This window comes from Gracilinanus agilis, chromosome 6, assembly GCF_016433145.1.
Source record: "Gracilinanus agilis isolate LMUSP501 chromosome 6, AgileGrace, whole genome shotgun sequence".
NCBI lineage: Eukaryota > Metazoa > Chordata > Mammalia > Didelphimorphia > Didelphidae > Gracilinanus > Gracilinanus agilis.
In genome coordinates, this window is record NC_058135.1 from 175647853 (window position 1) to 175673109 (window position 25257).

Sequence of the window (25257 nt, forward strand, 5' to 3'; positions counted from 1 at the left end):
AAAACAATTACTCTGGCCAAGAAAAAACTATCACACATAGGTTTGTGCTTAAAGTACTTTATTAAACTAGATGTACAATTTGCAAATTCTTTTCAATAGAAATTTTAAAAGCAAAATTATAAAAAGTCTTTCAATAAAAAAATTACATAGTTAACAACAAAATTACACTTTTCTCTATAATACAGTTTCTGATATACTGTCTGAAAAATTAAATATGTTCTCCATGAACTGATAACCTTAGCTGCAATGTTGTATTTCAATGAGGATTTTCACAGTTATTTCAATTACTCATCAATAGCAGGCTCATTACTTGACACAGAACCCAAAGTTCATGTTTAGAAGACTTAAAAACAAAACTTGGCATCAAACGTGAAGGCATAAAAAGGCTTCAAGATACTGATGTGGTTCTCGTCTTGTTCTTCATTAATTCTGGTTAATACTCTGTGAACCTGAATTACATTTAAAGGATATATAAGCACCATTAACATAGACTATGTGGACTCTTATTAGAGTTTTTTATGACACTTTATACCATACAAACATTTAGATCTATTTTTTCACCATGTAAATAAAGATGAACAAAAATTATGCCACTGTACAATAGTTAATAAATTTCACCCCCATCACAAAGCAAAATAGATGGTTAATGCACAAGAACCATATTCAGTGAAAAGCAGATAGGAAACAGCATACCATATTTTTGTGGTCACTTTCATAAGTATAGATCATGCAGAACATTGTCGGAGCAATTTCCTGAGTTTCAAAGGTTTCCAGTTTCCACCATCTCAAAAATTTGCTACCATTGCTTGTGGCAGGTGTCTTTTTGCCAACCATAGGAAAGACTTGAATTCAAAATGACTAACAGAAAGAAATAAGCTATGCCTTCAGAATGTGTTACACCCTCTATGATGCACGCTTATACAATCTATACAAACTGTTTTTTTTTTTAAATTATAATTCTACCAACCCGAGCAACAAACTTAACAGCAAGGGAAAGCTTTAAAATAATTGATAGGTAAGCAAACATGCAATGGTGGAAAATTCTGATAAAACATGCTATCATTTCTCATTTGGGGAAAAAACAGCAAAGTAAATACCCTAAAATATCCTGCCAGTTATTTCTACTTTTAAAAAATCATTTCTATCTTCTATTTATTGTTAGATATCGGTAAAGGTTATACTCAAGGTACATAATCAAGGATGAAATCTCCTTAATATAACCAAACATAAAATGAAGTTTTTAAGATATTCAGTGAATTGTGACACAGAGAAAACAACACACACAAAAAGTAGACATTCCCCAAACTGATCATCTTTGGCATGCACTTTATGACTTGGAGGGGAAGTAATGCTTTCCTTTCCTAATTATGTTTTGCCCAAGTTAATTTAGTTTGTGTTTCCTAAGCACACACCAACTTAAAAAGAAAAGAGGTTGTTCAGAAGTGTGCCAGGGAGTGAACTGGGGAGGCAGGGGAAATTTGGAATCAAAACTTTTTTTTAAGGATAAACAACCAATGATTAAAAAAAATTCCAAGGTACATTTTTAAAAATCATGGAAAAAAAAACATTATCTTTACCAAAAATAAGGTATTTGATTCAAGCTGCTGATGTACAACCAAGATACCAACAATTTGATTTTTACTTCAATATATTACATGGTCTTTAGATCATTTTATCTACATCCCTAAGCATGGTGAAGACATAGTGAAATAATTCCAATTCAAGTGACCAACTAAGTTATTTTATTACTGGGCCTCCTAATGTAAAAACGGAGGAACTGAGTAGAAAATTGTATATGCTCCAGTACTCAGTTGGCTCTATTAATATGTCTTAATTAAAAATTTTAAGACACCTCTTAAACTTTCTTATTAACATACATATTTTGTTGCTTTCGTTAACAATCACACTTTTTCAGTAATGTGGAAAAGGCTAGGTTTTATTTTTACACATACAGCTCTTTACAAAGGACAAAGACCATAAGCTAAATTAGCAATATCTCCTTAGACTTTAGCAAATTATAAAACTGTTTAAAATGTAATCATGTGAAAAATACTTTAGCGGCAACTACTAAAAATGTTTCTGATATTGTACACAAATTCAGATTTTATTTTTCCTGAAAATACAACTTCACAAGTAAGGGTTTCCTTTTTTAAAAGCATGCATTCATAGTACCTGTATTTTTTTAAAAAAATACTTTGAGATGCTCCCGGGATCTGTTTTATTAAAATGTATCTTCTTTTTGCAGATATAATTATAAATTTGGGGAATTTCTTACAGTAAAGTACCTGATTCCTGAATTGCTGATCTCATATTTCAAGCTAAAAAATTAGTTTCCTAAATAAATGTGGAAAATATGTTCTACCTTTTAGAATCTAATTCTCTTTCCCCCAAAATATAAAAAGTGTATTCTATATATTTTTAAAACAACAACAAACCTATTTACTATAATATAATAAATTTTTTTTAAGATGTTAAGATGGGGAAGAAATCCCATAAGGAAAATTACCTTTAAATTCTCTCAGCTCAAAACTGTCAAGGAGCATAATGGAAAATAATTATAAAGAAACAAAAGTATGTATGTACAGCTAGTCCATTGGGCAGAGCAAATCTATGGAATTTTCCTTTGAGAAAATATTGAGGATTATGTTTAATATGGTTAAAACTTTAGCTATAAGATTTTCTTTTAAGTCATTTAGTGTTAAGAATGTTTTTTTCTAAATTTCTGCTGGATAACAGGATTTCAACCTACTACAATTTAGACATTACCCATATTAACTATAAATGAAGATACTTAATACTATTTAACAGGCCAGTTTTATTTAAGCAACAAAGAATATATCCCAATAACATGGTCTAAACATTTCTTTAAACATTCTTGCCTTATTAGAAAAAGGTGCAAAGGAGAGCATGAATAAGACTCATGGGGAGGGGACATAACTGAGACATAACCTCTAACCTATCTACCTATCTACCCACTCCCTCTTCATACATGGCACACACACAGGAAAAAGGCAAGAAAGAGAGATCTCAAAAGTCAGGAAAAAAAAAATCCCAGTAGTCCCTTTTATCCCTTTTGGCATATGGCAGGACACGATGACAAATAGAATGTTTGACTTGTGTGTCATACTCAAATATGTTTGCTTTTTTTAAACAAGACTTTCATGGGCATATTCTCCATACTACTTGGAGTCTATAGGTATTATGTAAATGTTAAAATAGCAATACAAAACTTTTATCTCCTATCTGAAGGAAGAATTGGGGAACATCAAACTTTTAGATGTTTTCTTTAAAATTCTGTAATCAATAAGGATGCTGTATTTTTAAATCTTTGATAGGCAACATATTTGGCATTAGACGTAGTAAAAAAGTAAGATTCTTTCAAGTTCTGAAAAACATCACAAATTATTTAGCTGTAAAAGTGGAAATTGTTCCAAGGAAACATTTCTATAACAGTAAAGTCAAATTGAATTGCTGTAAATGTTTCAGTACAAGTACAACTACAACAACAAAAAAATCAGTCACATCTATGCTGTTTTACTTCAGCATAACTTTCAAGCACCCTGGTTTAATTTCAGAGAACCTGTAAAAGAAGAAGGAATAAATTCAAAATATAGCTTTATAACAGCATTAAAACTACATCCTTAAGAACTCCATCTCAAAGTATAATGTCTACTAAGAGTATGACTAAGGTATAATGGAAAAAACCCCAAACAAGGTATCAAGAAATTCAGTCTACTCCATGCTCTGCCACAAACTTACTGGATATTTTCTTCATATGTAAAGTGTGAAGAACAGATGACCTTTAAGGCCCTTTCCAAGTCCTTAAATTTTATAACCTTAGATCACTAATTCTGACTGTTTGCTAATTACTCCCTTTAATTTAATGTCAAATTTGATACAACTGAGAAACATGAGTAGTGCCTAGATCTGAATAATTGTTAATTAAGTCTTATTTTCTTGACTCTCAGAACTGAATTATACCTCTAAATTCAGGAAGGAAGAAACAGACACTCGCTCTCTAAAAATAAGACCACTGCTATCTGTAGCTAGACTGACTGCACATAAAAAGCAAGCCAGTCCTCAGAAGAAGTCCCTGATTAAAAGTCAATGCCAGAAGGGAAACCTAAGAAATGAAGTCTACAGATCCTGCTAAACATGAACTTTGTTCTACAGAAAAGTAAACAACAGCAGTAGTCAGTAAAAGAGATTTCTAATGGATACCATGTATTTGTGAATTGACTCCTTTCCCAAAATTAACTCTGAAATATTACTTCTCTCCCTCAGAATGAATGTTTCTATATTTTTTTTTGTACAAACATGGCATTTTTATTACAAAGAAGTAACCATGACAATCAGACCACATTGATGAATTTGCTGACTAATCTGCAGATTTGTCTTCTAATAGATATTTTCACCATACTATTTCAGTCACTAAATAATATATGACCTTCAAAGTATTGGGAAATCAAACAGCAAATCTATATTATGAGATGTAATCTTAAGTTTTCATTTTAGAAAACATTTCTCTAGTAAAAATTTTCATAATGTGAACTTTCAAAAGATTACTTTGAGGCACAATATATGACTTCTTTCTAAAATTCTTAGTAGAGCTAGAAATGGAATTGCAATGAAATATAAAAACACATAAACTCCTGTCTTTATTTATGCACATGATTTGTGGCATGGAGGTAGCAATGGGATTGGTACAATTCATTTCCATTTACTATTGAAGAACCTATTTTAAACAAAAATTCATGTTTACCAAATTATATATAAAAGTTTCATTATCTGTAACAGAAATCTAAGCTTACCTGAAGTTGTGGCTTGTGAGGTATTTAATGACTGCTGGTTTGATTCGAGCAACTCCTCCCTGGCTATGGTTTCCTCTTCCCGTAATCACAGAGAGATATGGTTTACCACCATTCTGCTTATACTCTATTACAAAAGGAATTACAACCATTAAAATTCACTCACAGAGGAGATGGTCTTGATATACAACAAATGCACACTTACATATCTAAAATTGTTTCCACAATGATTAAGCTGTATAATATCTCAAACAAAATTTTCAAATGCATTAAAAGGAATATTTTATCCAAATTCCATGTATAGTGAATCTTCACAGAAACTCATTCCAAGAAAAAAGAACTGAACAATGAAGAGGTAAATTCTAGCTTTCATTAGATACTCACAATAACCCTGGGAGGTAGTTCTATTATTAGTAGTATTATTTTAAAGATGAGGAAACACAGGCAAAGATTAAGTGACTTCCCCAAGATCATACAGCTAGTGTCTGACTCTGGAATTTGACTTCAGTTCTTCCAGCACTCTATTAGCGCCTAGCTCATCTTGGGGTTCTCTATATCAAGGAAATCACCAGTCCAGGCCCCTATTCCTATATCTTTACACTAGAGATGAACTCAAACTGCCTTCCTCTCACCCCTCCCACAACATACTTATCTTAGTGATATTACTATCCTCTCCAAAAAAATATTTTGAATTACAGGAATTTCTATTTCCCAAATGACAAATGGATATATATATATATGTATATATATATACACACAGCAGTTTTCAAAGGAAGAAAACTGGAGCATCAATAAATCATATTAAAAATTCTTCACATCACTAATAATGAGAAATATAAATTAGAACTTAAAGACTCCACACCTCATACATAGCAGACTGGTAAAGATAACAAAAGAAGAAAATTACAACTGTTGGAGAAGTTTGGGGAAACAAACAAATTTGTATACCTCTGGTTGGAGCCATGAAAACCTGTTCTGAAAATCAAATAATAACTATGTTCTTTGACCCAGCTATACCAGCCACTAGAGCTATCCCTTTCCTCCCCCCCCCAAAAAAAAAACAAAGAGGAAATGAACCTATATGTATAAATATATTTATAAAAAGGTCTTTTCATAATGGCCAATAATTGGAAACTAAAAGAGAAACTGATTCTACTAGAGAATAGCTAAACAAATAGTGGGATATGAATGAAATGGAATATTATTCAACCATAAGAAATGATGAAATTAACAATTTGGTCATTTGGAAGATGTTCAGGAACTGAGAATAATGTAGAAGAACAACTTTTTCAATGACAACATCATCACAGAGAAATACAACTTTGAAAGATTGTAGAACACTGATCAATATAATTATAAACCAAATGAGTAAGTCCAATAGTAAGTCTAAAAGAATGTAGATGAAATACTTACTGATAAAAAGGTGATGATGTTAAAATGCAGAGAGACATATATTTTTGAAAATGGTTAATATGAAAATTAGCTAAGGTGGAAATCCCACAAGTGCTGAATCTTAAATAATATCAGTTTTTTAAATGTAGTTATTGGTTTTATTAGATTATTATTCCTCTTCATCTTTTGTATTTAAAAATATATAAAAATATAGCTCTCTAGGCGGAGAAGAATATGATATAGGGAGAAGTAGACACCAATAAACATCTTTTTTTTTTAATCCCTTCCAAAATTTTGCAGAGGAATGGTGTCAGTCATAATGTTCTATGTAGTATACAGAATTGGGGGTTATAGTTTTTTCTAGCTTTGGCTGAGTTCCAAAAGCAGTTGGGCTTTTAGAATCTTGAGGAGAGGGCAGTTGACTGGATCTTCCGTGGAGGGAGGAAGTCAATGAGCGAGCTCTTAGATTATCTAGCTTCAATATTGAAATTTAGCCTAGCATTGATATATTTACTTAAGAAATTATTATTTTAGATAGATCCTTTATATCTTCCTTTCCTAATACCACCCTGCCTTCCCTCCCTTACCTTAGTGGCTGTGGAGTTTATAAGGAGAGAAATTAGAGGAGTTAAATCTGTGAAGAGTTATCTAATTGACAGCATTATTTATAATTTAATCAAATCATTATTTATTCCCTTTAGATAGCATTTTGTAAAACTGAAAAGGCAGGTCCTTGCTCAGATTCCATCTTTATTTCCCTTCCCCCACCTGAGGTTCCTGAGATAACTGCTAACAAACATTCTTCAAACAAATAAACCCTTTGTGTTCCAATAGTCCTATTTAGTGTAATTTGTCTGTTAGTTATCAAGAGGGAAGAAGAGGGAAAAGACAACATACTCTGGGCTTAGAGGGAAGCTGGGGCATCCATCTTGAAAGGAAGGTGTTACTTCAAAATAGGTCCCTTCCTGTGAAATTAACTAAAGCCTGTTTGTTAATTTCAGTCTAGTCTATTTCCCTCAGCTTGTGTTTGAGTTTAAGTCCCAGTCTGTAAGCCTGCTGGGTTAGTCTGTTTAGTTTAACTTCTTTCTCCCAAGAAGATCTGTTTCCCTTCTGTGTTATACTCCTGACTTCAGTCCTATTATACCCTGAATCTCCTTTAATCCCAGCCTACCTGTAGCCTAATTTATCCACCTACCAAGTCTCCAACATCCTCCTTTCAATTCCCTTATCCCAAATAACTTTCCTCAAATTACCATCATAACATCTATAATTTCTATAATCTACATTTCCAATGTGTGACCTTGGGCAAGTCACTTGACCCCTATTGCCCACCCTTACCACTCCTGGGCCAAGGACAGTCCCTAGCCTGGATGAAAAAGGAGGAGGGTTGGGCTAGCAACCCCACCCTGTAAAAACTACATCTGCTAAAGAAACTGCAACCTAAAGTAGGGGCAGCTGGGCTAGCTCAGTGGATTGAGAGCCAGGCCTAGAGACGAAAGGTCCTAGGTTCAAATCCGGGCTCAGACACTTCCCAGCTGGGCGACCCTGAGCAACTGTGTGACCCATTGCCTACTGGTTGTGGCCCTATGCTCCTAGATTGGAGTCCCAGGATAAAAAAAAAAAAAAAAAAAACATTTCCAAGAGAAAATAGTGTATTTCTCTGTTAGTTAAAAGGCTAATATGCTCCAAGTCCAATATAAATAAATTCTCTGGATTGGAGAAGATGAAAGCAAACCAGGAGTTCTGTCTTCTCAAAGTCTTCTTTTCAAACAAGAAGACACATCCCCCCCCCCTACCTTTTTTTTAACCCAAACATGGCTAAAAATACTCTTTTGGGGATCATTTTCATTTCATTTTCTTTGGCCTGCATATCTCATATATCTCATATCACACCAGTAGAAAAATAAAAATGGACCTTTTTTTGAGTCACATGGGGAAAAGTATTTTTTGGAAAGAAAAAACAAAGTAGAAGATTTAGAAAGTAAGATTGAATAGAAGTGTGTTTTGCATAATAATGCATGTGTGGCCCAGATCAAATAGCTAACCATTTCCAACTGAGGGGAGGGAAGGAAAAGAGAGAGATGGTCTGGATCTTATAATTTTGGAAAATGTACACTGAAAATTACTATTACATGAAATTGGAAAAATAAATTTTTTGAAATCACAAAAATTAAAGTTTGATTACATGAAAATCTAATATATAAAATATATACTACTCATGGAAAAACTGTGGAATAGGGAATAGGTGTAGGAACAAAGAAGATAGGGAACTGGGCTTGAGAACTTCCTGAGTCTTTGAGAAAGAGAGGCTGGCTCAAACTAAGAGTAAGGAACAGAGGGGGAGCCTAAGTTTTTCTCTGAGGCCTGCTCTAGAAGCAACGTCACAACCCAGTGCACTGAGAATCAATGCCCCACCTCACACACAGGATAAACCCCAGCAGAGTGAGCCATGAAGAGACGCTCATCACTGGACTTAGTGATGTACCACCTGAGTCTTTGAGGTATTTGTGGGTGGGAAGTTTCTACCTCTGAGTAGAAACTCAAGAGCCAGAGCAGAGTACAATAGTTATCTGACACCTTAGCTGAATCCCTGGGAAAAGATAGGCCTAACAGGTTGTTTCATTTCCTTAAGTCAAAGACAGAAGCAGTAAAGAGGAAATGTCCAGCTTGTTCTGGAGCTAAGCCTCAAGAACTTTTGAGTTCTTCCAAAAACCTTTTGAGACAATTTTCAGTAATTCTGTCCATGCCCTTTTCATTTCTACTACAGTAAAAATACACAAGATTTCAGAAAGTTATCTTCAAGCCATAGAGTTCTCTTTGTAAGTGGCCTGACATTAGAAAATGCCGGACTAAAATAAAAAGGAAATGTAATAAGTGGGAGGCAGAAATAAAAAGGGAAGTATTTTCATGCATACTAAAGAGGAATATTTTTTAAGACGGAGTCATTAAATAAGAAGCGTATTCCAAACTGTTTATATACCATTATAGATCAGCAGCAAATAAATGCAGACCCTTTTTTACTGCTATAAAAATGCGAAAATTACCAAAATCAATTTTTTTTGAAAACTGATACTTACCTTCAGTTTTTCGTTGCAAAACAGTTATTAAATGATTTATGGCTTCATCTACATGCAGTCCATGAAGGTCCAAAACATTCTGTGGTAGCAAGGAAGCATTAACTTTCTCAAATATCTCCACAGCAGCAAGATGGTTGGCTTCTCTCATCTTCTCCTCATGGAGACTACCCTTTAATTATTGAAAAAAAATCACCAGTTGATACTAAGGGCTTTTTTCTGCTTAGCAATAAATAATGAAAATAATTAACAGGACCCATAAGAAAAGGCTGCTTAAACAGGAGCAAGACAAATGAAGTTAAAATTTAAAATACCATACAGGTCCCCTGTATGGTATTTTAAATTTTAACTTATATATGTGACTATATATATACATATATATATAGATAGATAGATATAGATATAGATAGATATATAGATATAGATATAGATATAGATAGATATAGATATAGATACTTTTAAAATACTACTAAAATAGTATTTAAAATACTACTAAAATGAGGTTTTTTTCTGCTTTATGGTTACTAAATAAAGTATTAAATAGGATGAGACCAACCAGATACAACCCAAACCCATGCCTCTGCCCCCATGAAGCAAAATACTTCTGACCTAAAAATGAGAGACATTAGACCTTCTCTTTAGAAGTAATATAGAGGCCACTGGTGAAATCCCACTATTCCTAAAGTTTCTTGTAGTTGCCTTGCCTATCTCTATCATAATCAGAAAAGTGATACCAAAATAAACAGAGAGCAGTAGCTGCAACAGGGAACGCTTTTTAAAAAAGAGATGTTAATCTTCTTCAAGGGTTGAAGATAAGTAGTTATCTGCCTTGGTTTTGGCACTAATATTCCCTAATGTTACATTGCTTGGTAAACAGGAGAACAAATTATTTAGGGAATTTGACAAGAACTGTTATGAAAACTAAAAACTAGAAAGCAGTTTTCTAGAAATTATGTTTAGACATCTTACACCATATGCCACAATTAGCTCAAAATGGATATCTGACTTGAATTATCATATCATTAAAAAACTTGTAGAGAACCAAATAAGGAAACTTTCACAACTATGGCCAGGGAGAGAATTCTTAACCTAAAAATGGATAGAGGTAATGACTAAAGACAAAATAGTCTTTCTGGCCCTCAGCCCAGAAAGCTTTCTACACATTATACCATGTCTCTGATGGGTTTAATTTCCAAGATATATAGAAAACTAAAAACTAAAAGCTATTCCCTAAAGTTTAGGAGTTCAAAGGATGTGAAAAAACATTAAACATCAGAATTTCAAGCTCTCAACAACCACATGAAAGGCAGTTCCAAATCACAAATAAGAGAAATTTAATCAAAACAATTCTGAGGCTTTACTTTATACCAAAAATTTGACAAGGATGACAAAAGATGATAATAGTCAATGGTAGAAGGGTTGTGGGAAGAAGAATAATGCACTATCAAGTGAAACTATGGACTGATCAACCATTTTGGAAAGCAATTTGGAATTAAGCTAAGAGAGTGACCAAAATGTCTACATGTGTTGATGTATTTGAAATGTCAGATTAGTAGTGATAAGCAGTGATGAAAAAGGCCCTATAAACAAAATAATACTCCACGAATAGTAGCACTTTGTGTAATAGTGAAAGACCTGGAAACAAAGATGATGCCCATTAACTGGAGAATGGCTAAAACAAATTGTAATACATACAGATAATGGATTATTACTGAGCTGTAAAAATGACCAATTTGAAGAATAATAAAGGTTTATGAGAAGACTAACATGTAATGATCCAAGCAAAGTACATAGATCCCAGGAAAAAAACAATATATGCAATGAATACAATAATGTAAATGGATAAGAAAACAAAACAAAAATAGAAATTGAATGCTGTGAAAAGCTTGGTACAAAAGAAGAACTTTAAGACTTCAGCATTCTACTTGTTTTCCTCTGGACACTCTTCAGCTTATCAATGTTCTTATTAAAGAAATGACAGATGAAGGGGAAAGAGTACAGTGGAACCTTCATTTCCTATTAACATTGCTTATTGCCTTATCACATTAACAGAGTGCTGGAGCTAGATTCAGGAAAACTTAAATTTAGTTCCAGTCACTATGTGACCCTGGACAATTCACTTAACCTCTGTCTCATCAATCAACTCATCTATAAAACAAGGATAATAAAAGCACCAAATCTCTGAAGATCAAATGAGATAATTGCAAAGAGCCTAGTATACCTAAAATCACTTAAATATCATTATATTGAGCTTGTAGTACCTTAAAATGGAGATTTTTTAAATAAACTCCAGTCCAACCAAGTTATTCCATTCCATACTTATAAAAATGACTTTTTGCAACAACATAAGACTTTGTTTCTATCCCTAGTGAATTTCCCTCTCCTTGTCCCACTTTTGGTCCTAAAGAAATCTAAAGTAGAAGTCTAACACAAAAACTAGCAATATAAAATATAAAAAAATTTTGCTTAAGGGATAGATATTTTAGATAATAGTAACAGTAAAAAAAAAGTAGTTCTCCATTTTACCTGCTGTGCATAAAATGTGGCAACATTTTTTTTCCCCATTCGATAAGCTTCTTTTGCCTTGCTATAACATTCCAATCTCTTTTGCTGGTGAAGGACAGCCTCTGCCCTGTAGTCATCATACTTAGGGTACTCAAAATCCTGAAAAGATGGATCACTTGGTATATCTTCTGTCTCTTTGGATTTCTTTGTCTGAAAGTAAAGCAGTAAGTAACCAAATAGAAAACAGTCTGACTCTAAACAGTATCTTCCAGTTAAATCTAAATGTTTCTCTTGGCTCTTTTCACCTTCCTATTCAGAGACTGGTTGTTTAAGATGCATTATCTCTAGTGCCAAAGAAGCATCTACATCATAAATTCATAAATGAGGGTCACTCACTTGCCTTTAATCCTAGTTTAGGGAATATATTATCACATTGAAAGGTACTGTAAAGTTCTCAAAAAAATTATCAGTACTAAAAGCAAGATACCTAACCAAATAAAGGTTTTAATTGTACGGGCAAGAAAGTAGGTCTAGAAAGATTCTCAAAGTCAGGATTAGAACCCACTGATTAAAAAAAAAAAAAAAAAAAAAAAAAAAAAAAAAGCAAATCCTCCTATACTGAATTATTTTTAGCAGCACTTTTAATGATAAGAACTGGAAAAAAAGTAGATATAAACTGATTAGGAAATGGCTAAACAAATTGTTGTACCTGAGTGTTAATAAAACATTCCCCCAAGTCAAAAGAAAAGACAAATAGAAATACAGAGAAACCTAAAAAGGCTTAAGATGAATTAATGCAGAGTAAAGCAAGCAAAACCAAAAAATAGACACAATAAAAGAACCATCACAAAACATCAAAAGTGAATGTTGCAAAATTACAAAGAATAAGCATGGCCTCAAAGAAGAATTACCTTCCACAGGAGTATAACACTGTACCTATTTTTAGGTTTTTTTTGTTAATGTATTGATTTTGCTGATCTTTTTTTCTTCTTAAAAATACACTTTGTTACATGGGATGGCTCTTTGGGGAAGAAGGGAGAAACTTCAGCAATAAAAAAAAAAGCAAAATTTAGTAACAAAAAATTTTAAATTGAGTTTAATTAAAAAATTGCATTTGCCATGGCAACTCAACTCTTTATTTATTTTTTTTTTTTAAGCCCTTACCTTCCATTTTGGAGTCAATGCTATGTATTGGCTCCAAGGCAGAAGAGAGGTCAAGGGCTAGGCAGTGGGGGTCAAGTGACTTGCCCAGGGTCACACAGCTGGGAAGTGTCTGAGGCCAGAATTGAACCGAGGACCTCCCATCTCTAGGCCTGGCTCTCAATCTACTGGGCCACTCAGCTGCCCCCACAACTCTCAACTCTTGAACTGCAAGACCTAGATGTCCTCCTAAGGTTCTTTATAAAATTTGTTGCCAGGGATGGTGTTGGTGATGAATGAACAGTTCTGGTACTCAACCAACCTGACCCCCTGACATCTCTGAGAGATGTTTGTTAAGCACAATATGATAAATGCAATACTTAGTACTGGTTATGCCCCATGCCAGAAATGGCCTCTACTACTTCTGTGTGTCAATTATCAGGACAAAATTAATTTCAAATTCATTTAAAAGGAAAGACATCACAAAATCATCAACTATTTTGCCTTTTCTGCCTTTTTTTAATTTATTCTTCTTGCCAGAAAGATCTCTAACCTTCAAATAATCTATATCTATGGCTATCTCCATGTTCAAAAAATGCTTCCACCACCTCAGGAAAACTGACCTCTGTAAAATCAGGTCAGACTTCTGTAGAGGGTAAAGCATTGATTTAAGTTCCAATCTGAATTTGTGGAGGATTGCCCATAGATGATTTCACAAATTCACCTCAGCAGGAAAGAAAGAATTTAATGATTTTGCCATCATTTCCAAAGCAGCCCATACTATACCTTCTTCTCTTTAGACTTCTGTGTAAAAGAAGGAGTTTCATTTTGATGAACAAAATCTTGGGCTACGACAGTTTTCACAGGATCTGCTTCAAGTACACAATTTAGAAATTGTACTGTCTGTTCTAAACAGTAGCTGTGGAGATAAAATGTAAATAATGTCAATGGGTGGAAAATTCCACTTATAATAAATGTTAAAATAAATCATCTTTCAGCAAAACATAATCAACAGAACCAGCACTGCATAAACACTAAGTATAATCATAAACACACACATTGTTTTTCTATTCTTTGCTATACCGTTTGGGGCTAATCACCCCCAACCTCTACTGTCACTGACAGTTATAGGGGTAACTCTGAGTGACTATCCTGCTAACCCTGTAGCTAAAGAATCCCTACCAGTAGGCTTCCCTAAAAGAATCGGTCAACAGACTGCTCTTTAGCAAAGGTATCTACTCATGGCATTGCAAGAATAGTTATTACAAAGCATTCTCCACAAAAAGGGATGAACTCTCCCAGAAAAACAGTGAGGATCAGAGCAAGCTTAAATGACAACCCCCTGCAGAGAATACATGTGGCCATGTCCTTTCTCCTGCACTTCCTCCAAGAGTTTGGTACAGGGTGCGGTGTTAGTGATGGAAGAGTGGTTCTCCAGCTCAGCTTAGCTCACTTCCTGCCTCTCCAGCAGCTGCTTGCTAAACACAATGTGTCAAAGGTTCTGTATGGCCATCCCCCAGGCCTGAAATGCACTCCAGCATTTACACTTGTCAAAGTTTCTCTCTTCCTTCATGGCTCTACTAAGTGCTACATTCCTCTGAAGTCTTTCAGTGGAATCCTCCAGGTGAAAGGGTGCTCTCTTCTCAAACTGTCCCAGAACACTTTGTAATCAGATGCCACCTTGTACTCATTTGTTGACAAGCAGGAGAACACAAGCAGAGACCGTGCTAGACTTCCCCTTTGTATCTCTGACACCTCCTAGTGTCCTGCATTTACAGACATTTACCACCATTGTGGAACTGAATTTCACTGGTACAAATGATCAAACCACTGAGTACTACCTTTAACAAGGCAAGGCCATGCTTCTAAAACAATGCTTTGATCAAACCAATGGTTACTCATGGAGTTATTAATGCCTAGTTTTTTAAAATTAATATACCAGATAAAAAATAATTTATACTTCAAAATAAGGTTTTACAGTATTTCTTCAAATAAGTAAGAACTAAGTTAGAGAATCCCCTACATTTAAATGTATGTTTCAATTTCCATTTTAATCTTGAGATTATATTAACAGATAACGCTTTTGAAGGATATATATTTTATATATGGTTACACTCTCACTTGTTATCTTTGAAGATATCCATCAGAAAGTTTTGGTTAATGGTTGGGAACATCTTCAAGAGTTGTTTCTCCTTCAGCTTTGCAGCACAATTTTTTTCAAACACAAGTGGTACCTGTTTCTAAACCAAAAACACAAGATTAGCCATGCTGCTAGTTGCACTGATCTAAAAGCATAACACTAATTTGCAAAGCAGGCTGTTATATACAGTAATGCAATTTTTCCTACTGGTTAAAGGCTATAATTACTAATATGAGAATATGGTTATTCTTGAATAATTTTTGTTGTTCTTCTAAATGAGTAAAATATACAAATTAAGCAATTGTGGTTTATTTTTTAATGTGGGGGGTGTGTGGAAGTGGTATTCAGATTTGTGAAGTCCACATCATATGGAATTCATGGTGAGGAAGCACTCCATTCTTCCCACCTCTTTTTTTTTTTTTAACCCTTACCTTCCATCTTAGAATCAATACTGTGTATTAGTTCCAAGGAGAAAGAGAAGTAAAGGGCTAGACAATGGGGGTTAAATGACTTGCCCAGGGTCACATAACTGGGAAGTGTCTGAGGCCAGATTTGAAACTAGGACCTCTCATCTCTAGGCCTGGCTCTCAATACACTGAATTACACAGCTGACCCCCCACCTCTTGTTTTTAGATATTTTAGTTTGTAGCTATTTTTAAGAAACAGATTTTATTTTCAAAGCAAAAATGTGAAAATTATTAGACAGAAGTCCCATTTGGACCACTTACTTGAAGGTAAAAGGGACTTCTAGGACCTTAAGGTGGCCATCTAGAGTCTCTCATTTTACAAATCAATTTTCTTACCCTTGTTAATCAAAGGACTTGAGGCAGTTATGTGGTTTACTGAGTAGAGAGCCAAGCCTGGAAATAGAAGGCTCTGAGTTTAAATCTAACCTCAGATACTTCCTAGCTGTGTGACCCTGGACAAGTCACTTAACTCCAATTGCCTAGCCTTTATCTTGAAACTGATACTTAGTATAGATCCTAACAGAAAATGAAAGGCTTTTACAAAAAAAAGGACATAAGATCCATTCTCATTTCACTATCTGTATCCACAAATTAAATAATTCACCAAAAAGTGTCTTGTGATGGTGCCCCAAATCAGTGCTTGCTAATTACTTATTCAAAATACAAAAAAAGACCTAGATTTGTTGACATGGATACTGTGTGGATTCATTTTGCTTGTCTGTTACTTTCTTTTTTTTACCCATATTTAATTGAAGGTAGGGTTTAGAGGATGAGAGGTTTAGTAACACTGATATGAAAAAGAAAAGAAGGCAAGGGGAGGGAAAGGGAAAGGGAAAGGGAAAGAAAAAAAGAGGGGAGCTAAATTGAACATTTTTTTAATGCATAGAAGAGAACAATTTATAAGGAAGCACAGAAAAAAGCACAACAGGTTTAAAGTAACATGTAGGAATTATATATAGACACACATATATGTGGGTGTCTTTTAATAAGCTAGTATGAAATGCAAATTCACTGTCTATATGGAAATGGGCTTTTTAGCCATTTTTTTGCAGAATAAAAAAAATTTTTAAGAGGAAAAAAATGCTCATTCTCCTCTCTACTTCTGACAAGAGATATAGACAATCAATTTTATTTTTAAAAAAACAGCAGGAGGCAGCTAGGTGGCTCAGTGGATTGATAGCCAAGCCTAGAGAATGGAGGTCCTGGGTTCAAATTTGACACCAGACACTTCCTGACTATGTGATCCTGGATAAGTCACTTATACCTCCACTGCCTAGCCCTGACCACTCTTCTGCCTTGGAATTAATACAAAGATGGAAGGTAAGGGTTAAAAAAAAAAATCAACTTTCTACATGTTATATATTTAAAGTAAGTCTCTGTGTGATTTTAGCATTAACAAGTCAGTGCTCTGCAACATGGTAGTTGCTTTAATTTTTCTTGCACACAGAAGGAAAAATTATTCCCTGAGGAATTCCTAAAGAGGAAGGATAACTGCTGCTACAAGGCTACAACTACAAAGGGCCCTAGTCTGGAAAACACAAAAGGGCCAGTTGAGTACCACATGACATGCCTTTATCTCTTACTATCCCAAACTCCAACAGGCATTGTCATCATAGTCAGATGTATCCTTCATTCTTTATCATCAAAAGAACTGATAGGAAAATGATATGAAAAGTACTGAATGCAGATCAATAAAAACTAAAGGATTCTGGGCTTTCTCAGAGCTTGCTCCCCCACCCCCCAAGACTTGTCTAAATATACATTCAAAAAAAAAATAATTTACACATTTGATCATTTTAGACATCAGTGGCATTTCCCTCTTCAGATATTTTCTACATGTAATGGACAAATCAAACTTTGCATCTTACTCAGTGGTATTTGGGTAATATTGTTTTCTTCTATATCATAAGCTTATCAATTACCAGAATTGTTTCACTCATTTTTATACTTCTCCCAACTAACACTGTGCTTTCTACCCAAGAGCTTTATAAACATTTGTGGAACTGACAATGAGTGGAAGAAAAGGGCAACTTTGGGAAAGAGAAGGGGCTAGTTTTCACCTTCAGCATTTGGTAATATATATTATAATGCTTTTTAAAAGTAAATCTAATGATAAGATAATATTAGTGATTTGGAAACCGTGACCACCTAAGTCATTGAGTTTCTGATCTTGCTAATGAATTTCAAATTTATCATTCCATTAAACACCTGATATGATGACTCCCTTTAAACAAAGCTTTTCACATATATTAAAATAACTTTTGTTGTTTATAACACAAGAAAGTGTTCCTTTGGAGGAGTAAGCTTTGGGCAACATGAAGCAAAGTGGTAAGTGAATCTCAGGAAAAGATCACAAGATTATAAATTTTTAATTGGATGGGACACTTTAAGGTCAAATCTTTAATCTTCCAATTAGGAAACTGAAGTACAAGCAGGTTAATTGACTTGCTCAAGGTCACAAAAACACTTAGCAACAAAGGCAGAATTTTAACCTCAGTTCTATGAATGGCTCCATCAGATCTAATCCTCTTTCCAGAGAACAACCTTGGCCCTGTGTCTGCTTTCTTAAACTAAGGCAGATAAGTTTCTATTCCCGAATCCTAGGAACAAACTACTCAATGACAAAGATAAAAAAGCTTCAACAAAAGCAACTTTTCTTTTTTTACAAAAAGATCCCACAAGTTGGGCTTAAATTTTTGGCCTTTCTTTATCTTTTCATAAAAATTCATGAATGTCTCAACTGCCTATGCATGAGTTAAAGGGGCTACCTTTAGGAAATACTATTTAATAGCATATTATATTTAATAGTATAGTATTTATATTAGGAGTATATTAGGAGGGTGAATGTTTATGTTATTTGAGATTTTCATCATTTTCTGATTCAAATAACAATAGCTAACAGAAGAAAAAGCAGAAAAGAAGAGAAAGAAAGCAAAAGAGAAAAGAAAAGAAGGGAAAAACTGTTCACAAACCACTCTCCTTGTTCCTCATTTTGAGAATGCTCTTTATATCCTTCTAAATTTTGTTTCAACTACAAAAAACTCAACGCCCTGTACCCGGTGGTCATTTACTAACTATATGCTGAATTTGAAAAAAAGAGGAAACTTAGTAGAGGACTCTTGAAAGTAAAACAATAATATAAGAGTTGTATAAACAATATTTAATTTTTTTAAGTATCAGATTTTTTAAAAAGGAAAATCACAAGTTTTTTGAAAAAGGAAATCACAAGGATTTGTGTTTTCTTCATAAGAAGATAACAATAACAAAAATCATATTTTAAGAATTTAATTCTTGGATTGACTCCCCTTATGCACTCTAATGCTTCGAGAGAGAGAACTATGAAAGAAGTGCAGCTTGTTTTGTATTGTATTACATTGTGAAATTACTGTAAAAATTATGAAATAACCCCACAAAAGGTTTAAAAAAATTGGGACTCTGAAATGATGTCATAAAAATTATCTTCAAAAAGCACTGTCAAAAACCCCTATTTCAACGATAGATGACAACAAAAAAAAAAAAAACTTATTCATTTATCATAAACCAACACACCAGGTTATAGAGACTACAAATTATAGGACAAAATAATTGTGAACAATGACTATAAAAGGAACAGGTAGGTAGGTGATTCAGTGGATAGGGAGCCAGACTTGGAGACAGAAGGTCCTAGATTCAAATCTGGCATCAGACATTTCCTAGCTCAGTGATGGTGAACCTTTGGCATGGGTGGGCACACTGCCCTCCCCCCACCTCAGAGTTTATTACTAGAAAGGCAGAGGACCTCTGGTGGAGCTGCTACCCTCCCCCTCTCCACCATGCCTGATGCCCTTTTTTCCCATCCCCACCCCTCTACCCAGCAGCCAATGGGAGCCCACAGGGGATAAGGTGGCGATTCACATGCAGCAGAGCTGGAAGGGAGCTCTTGAAAGTGCTTGAGCCACTCCCCTCCCGCTCTTACTTCACCTGCCCCTCTCCCCAGCAGCCCAAAGGGAGAGCTTCCTCTCTCCTCTGTGTGGGGCAAGGGGTGGGCAGGGCACATGGTCTCTGGAGGGTGGGCCAGGGCCCAGGCACTCCATCTCTAAAAAGTGTGCATCACTGGCCTAGCTCTTTGACCCTGGGCAAGTCATTTAACCCCAAATGCCTTATCCTTACCATTCTTTTGCCTAGGAACCAATATGTAGTATTGATTCTAAGATGGATGGTATGGGCCTAAAAAATTAAAATAATAATTACTGTAAAAAACATTTATCCTCACACCACATGCCTACCAAAAAGATTTACTTATAATTTGAGACAACAGCTTAAAATATATTCTGACTGACATTCATACCATTTCATGTTTTTCCTGTAAGGCAATCTCTTCTGACATTATTTCTCTGAGTGAAACTTTCTTAGTCTGAGTATTCCAATGATCCATGAAGGGTTGCATTTCAGACGGGTTTTGACACTTCAGCATTTTTTTGCCCGTCCTTTGAGATGATTTTTGTTCCGGTGTATCAGGATTTGAATGGCCAACAATGGAAATATCTACAAAAGCAACAAAATAATTTAATTTTTCTCAAAATGTAAGTATAATTTAGAGAGAGGAAGCCACATAGTATAACTGACAAAGAGCAACTCCAGTTTAATTTTTCAGAATGTGGTCCATAAATATAAGAAAATAGCCACAAAAATATCTACTTTAGAAAGAAATGCAGAATTGGCATTTATGTAAAATTGTAATAATTCCTGTTATTACAAATTAACATGTTTCTTCTAAATTAACAAATCTTCTATAATACCCTATTTATTTGAAGAAATATAAATTTTCAGTAAAAGGAATAAATACTGCCCCTACACTTTCCCATTCAAAACCCACCTCTCCTTCCTCAGATCCTTCTCAGTGAGAAGTTACCACTACTTTCCTTTAAAATTTCATAAAACTTTATACCTCTTCATATTCTATGTTATGTTGTATGTGTTTGTTTGCATTCATTTCTCATTCTCCCCTACCAGAATATAAGAAAAGGGCTCATGTCTTAAGTTCAATTTAAAACAAACATTTATTTAGGGCCTGTTTATAATGTGCAAACAACTGTCCTAGTATTGGAGCCAAAGACAAAAACAACTGATATTTTTGCCTTACATTTATGGGGAAGGGAAAGGAGAGGAAATGGAAAGGTTTCAGTATGTCCACAGCCAAGTAAGTATGCTATAATTTGATGAGGGAGAAAACACCAATAACAGGGGAGTTAAAATGAAAATTTTAATAGTGGGAGAGTGCTTAAGTGCTTCTCTAGTAATATAGAAATAGTGTCTCACAATTATTAAAAATAATAAGTTTAAAATTCTTTAAGAAATATTGTTTGACATTAATGGTTTTTTAAATTCCTAATATTATGAAAGTGAAATATTATTTGAAATAAGATAATGCTTCAACCTTTCTTTATTCTTAAGAGAATCACAATTTAAGGACTATTTGGGTTAAATTATTTTACCTTTAGCATGCAGGATATGTGATACTTCATCTTGTCTTTGTCGTTCCTAAAGAAAATGTGGGGATGAAAGAAAAATATTAATTAAAAAGAATATAGTAGGTTTCCCCCCACATAATCTCTAATAAAGGTGTGTTCATTTAAGAAGAAACTTTGTAAAATGGGAAAAATACATTTTAACATCTATAAAAATAACTATATAAATATTAAATGATCTTAAAACTAACATTAATTCCAAAATACTTTCCATTTATACAACTATTCTGTTGAATTTTAAGTGTTATGTTTTAAAATTCACTAAATTGCCTTTGTGGGTTTTAATGCTAAGAGCAACACATTGTCCCCCCCCCCCCTTTTTTTAAAGAAAAAACTAAAACAAATTATAATTAGTTGTGTTGCTCAACTATTAAATCAAATTTATCTCTAAAGGTATTGACCATCCAATGTATTTTTTACAAGAGAAAAAAAATCCCTAAAAGACTTACCCAGTAAAATGTTGATTCATCTCTGAAAAATCAGTAGGCTAGATTCATGTGTGCTTTCATACTTAATTTAGAATGTATCATTTTATTAAAATGCATAGAAACTAAAAAGTCAAAAGATACAAAATTAACTTTTCATAAGAAAGAGGCCTACCAACCATAATAGATTCTTTCCATTTCTCATGAATCACTTTAGCCAGATTCAGATCTATATGAACCACACAATCCTCAACTGTTAGAGACCCTTTTGGGGGGAAAAAAAGAAAATATACTAATTATTTTCCCAGGAAAAAAACATGGCGAACCAGTAATGAGTCAGTGACTGCTACCTGTGAATCATAAGCAATGATGTAAACCATAAAGCTATTTATGGCATTACTAGTAGCTGCTGGCTTCCTATGTGCTTAAAAGATTTACAACATTTTTGTTAACATTTATAAAATTGCCCTTATTTCCTCATTTACTGCCTACTGCTTTTTAATTTTAAAGTTTTATCAGAAATCCAAGTAAATAGTATTAATTTCACCTAACCCAATAGTTTTAATATCTCAAGCATCAAAAAAGTTCTGTTCCAGATTAAGTCAAATGTAAATCAACATCAGAAAGAGAATTATCTATAACTGACACGAATTGCACAAATATATTAATGTTACTGTAAGGATTAGAAATTTGATATAGGGAGAAAAAGAGAGCATTCCTTCTGCAAATGACAAGTAGCCATCTCTGAAATTTAATGTTTGAGAACTGCTGGGGACACTGAGAGTTTAAATTACCTTGCCTAAGATCATAGTGTGTGCCAGAAGGAGTTGAATCCAGTTATTTCTGGTTCTGAAGTCTGCTCTTTATCCACTAGTCCACAGTGCCTCTCCAACAATTTCAAAATTCTACCAAATTGCGTTTTTTTAAAATTCTCCACAAGTGCATGAATAATTTTTAAAATTATGAAGACCCATTAGAATTCACGTAAATAACCTTTTCACCTCTAAAACAAGAATTGTCTTAAAATGTCTTCATAGTTTAACAAGATGGCTGAAGAAAAAATACTTCAAAGAAAACATTTTGACAAATGGTCAAAAAGGACACATACATCTGGAATTTATTTCTTACCTGAATCAATGCCAACAGGCCCAAATAATTCACTAAGCTGAAAGGCCAATTCTGGAGGTAATGCCAACTCCAGACAGTCTATATTCATGGGTTTAGGTTTCGTTGTAGAATTCAAAATCTCAGCTCTGTCTACTTCACAATAAGGTATTTTACTTTCCTCAATTACTGCTCCTGCCAAATTGGCTGGTGATTTGGCACGTACAATGTTTTCCATTTCTGGCTTATCCTCCTTAACAAATCCCTCTGTAAGCACCTGAAATTTCTTATCACTTTTTGTAAGATTTTCATTTTTCTTTCCTTCAAAAGATTCAATGCCAGTTTCTTCATTTAAGATATCAGATGTGGTTTTGAAATTATCAGGGAAAACCTGTGGAGAACATGAACCAAACTCAGTAGCTAAAGATTCCTCATCTATTTCATTCAGATTTTTAAGGTTTATATCATTTAAGGCATTTTTTGAAATATCTGAAAATGACTGTTCAATGTTATCAGAATCAGAAAGTTTTGTCTGACTGCTGCTAGAAGGCAATTCATTGGTGTGTCTTACTTCTCTAACAATACTGGATAAAATACTTGTTACCAATTCTGATTTTTCAGTATTTATATCTTTTATGTCTGCTTTTCCAGTGTTTTTACTTTCTTCATCACAGCTAAGCTGTGCATCAACATGATCCATGCCACTTCCATGGCCATTTTTTGGTATACTGGAACTGGAAGCCTCTCCATGGCTCATAATCTCCTTCAAATATGCACTTACATCAAATTGCTCGATTTGTGTGTTATCATCTGATTCTGGTAAACTTTTCTCCTCATTCTCTTCACATAACTTTGTTTCAGAATCCAACAAAAGACTTGTTGCCCAAATAATGTCTTTGTTGCACCTCTCATACAAGTCTTTCAATGCTTCAGATGAAAAAGAGCCAAAAATCTTACAAAGAGTATTTAGATTTTCAGACTCATCAGCATTAGTAAGTTCACTTTCTTCTACATATGTACTTTTATCATACATTACCCTATATGGAATTATTTCTTGAATATCTGATCTGATATTAGCATTAAAATCTTTTGGCTTAAATCCATCTAATTTTCCTGTTAATACTCTGATTGAATCAGAAATGCTGATTTTCTTTTTTTCTATTTTCCACAAAAGAGCAAAATCTTGTGGCTCAGTTTGTGAACATTTATTCATATCTAGAAAAGATAATTCTTCAGGCTTCCCTTCTGAAAATTCAGGTGCAACTTTTGGTTCCACTACTCGGGGAAAAGTGGAATCACTGCAGGTAAAAGTAAGAGATAATTGGGGTTCAGGATTTTTCTCACTGGTAGGTTCAGAGAATAAAATCTCAGGTTTTTCATAAGTTGAGTTATCTAGATTTCTCTGGTCTTCATGACTTGCAAAGACACCATAGAGCACATCTGCTATTTTTAAAGATGCTTCATTCATACTCTGACTACTCTCAGACTCTAGATATGCCTCATTTAAATCTGTTTTTGGCATTCTTGGTTTCTGTTCTCTCAGAGCTAAGGAATCTGATAAAGGCCAATCTCCTATATCAGGTACTTCCGACACATTCTTCCCACCATCACGGGCAGTGCAACTGCTTAAGGTTTCTGGAGCCTCATTATACTGTGCATTCTTGAGATCTTCTCTACTTTTTTCTGAGGGTTCTTGTTGCCGGACACGAGCTATGTCTACATGCATAGTATTGTCTTTTTCTATGCATGATTCAAGAGTATTACGCTTTCTGTTGCATTGTATGGATGAAGCTTTTTCAGTTTTTTTATTCCTCTTGATTCTCTGACCCATTGTTTTCTCAACTGGCCAGTCACCAAAAAAGTTTAGTAATTCCTGCTTTGAGGAGGATTTTTTGGAAATTGAATTGTTGTGTGTCCTGACTTGTTTTTCACTTACTATTTCTGAGTCAGCAGATATTTCACTATGTACATAGTTTTCACTTTGGACTTTGACTGTCTTTGGAAGTCTGTTGGTGTCATGGTTTCCTTCATTAAAAGAAGCATTTATCATGACATTCTCTTCCGATCTGGATTTATCAATTTTAATGCTTTGCCCTTCTGTAGGGATATCTGTATTTTCTTCCTCTCCATTATTTTCATCTAATACTTCTTTATTTTCAGAATCTGCTAATTCATGCTCTCCAGATTCCTGAATAGCAGTTTTCTGAAAATAAGGTTCAATGTCACTAACTTCTTGTTTTCCTTTTTCTAAATCTAGTATAGGAAAACATTTCATATTTTCTTGAAATGAAGAAATATTGGTCTTCAACTTCAGTTTTTCTTCACTTAATTCGAGATGCTTCAAAGAAGAAGAAAGATCATTTTCTTTCACACAAGTATAATCATCCAAGTCTTTTGGGCTGAAAAACAATAAATAAGTATTTTACTCCTTAAAAGGAATTTTTCATTCAATTCAATCAAATATTTATTAAAGGATATTTCGTGTTCCCAAGGTCCATCACTTTGCACAAGGCTTAATGCACAACACATTTGAAGAAAGAGGGAAAGGAAAGGGGAAGGGAGATGGAGAAGAAATAATCGCTGTCCTAAAGGGTACAATTATATTCTACCTTAGGAGATAAACCATGGGGGGAAATGACTAAATAAGAGAAACATTAACATTAACAATTGAGGGTAATCAAGGAAGCCTTCACAA

General features: G+C 34.1%; 1 protein-coding gene across 1 annotated transcript in view; it reads right to left on the reverse strand.

Annotated features, from left to right (window-relative positions):
* Nucleotides 1-3352: 3352 nt before the first annotated feature.
* The window catches only part of N4BP2 (NEDD4 binding protein 2), a 50113-nt gene continuing 28208 nt past the window's right edge, over nucleotides 3353-25257 (reverse strand). Inside the window, exons 7-16 of the mRNA XM_044681744.1 lie at nucleotides 22587-24961; nucleotides 21638-21723; nucleotides 21001-21046; nucleotides 19854-20050; nucleotides 15041-15159; nucleotides 13706-13838; nucleotides 11801-11989; nucleotides 9278-9446; nucleotides 4812-4935; nucleotides 3353-3580 (exon numbers count right to left, since the gene is read on the reverse strand). Of these exons, the coding sequence (XP_044537679.1) occupies nucleotides 3535-3580; nucleotides 4812-4935; nucleotides 9278-9446; nucleotides 11801-11989; nucleotides 13706-13838; nucleotides 15041-15159; nucleotides 19854-20050; nucleotides 21001-21046; nucleotides 21638-21723; nucleotides 22587-24961 (3484 nt within the window). The 3' untranslated portion in view covers nucleotides 3353-3534. The remainder of the gene's footprint in view (nucleotides 3581-4811; nucleotides 4936-9277; nucleotides 9447-11800; nucleotides 11990-13705; nucleotides 13839-15040; nucleotides 15160-19853; nucleotides 20051-21000; nucleotides 21047-21637; nucleotides 21724-22586; nucleotides 24962-25257) is intronic.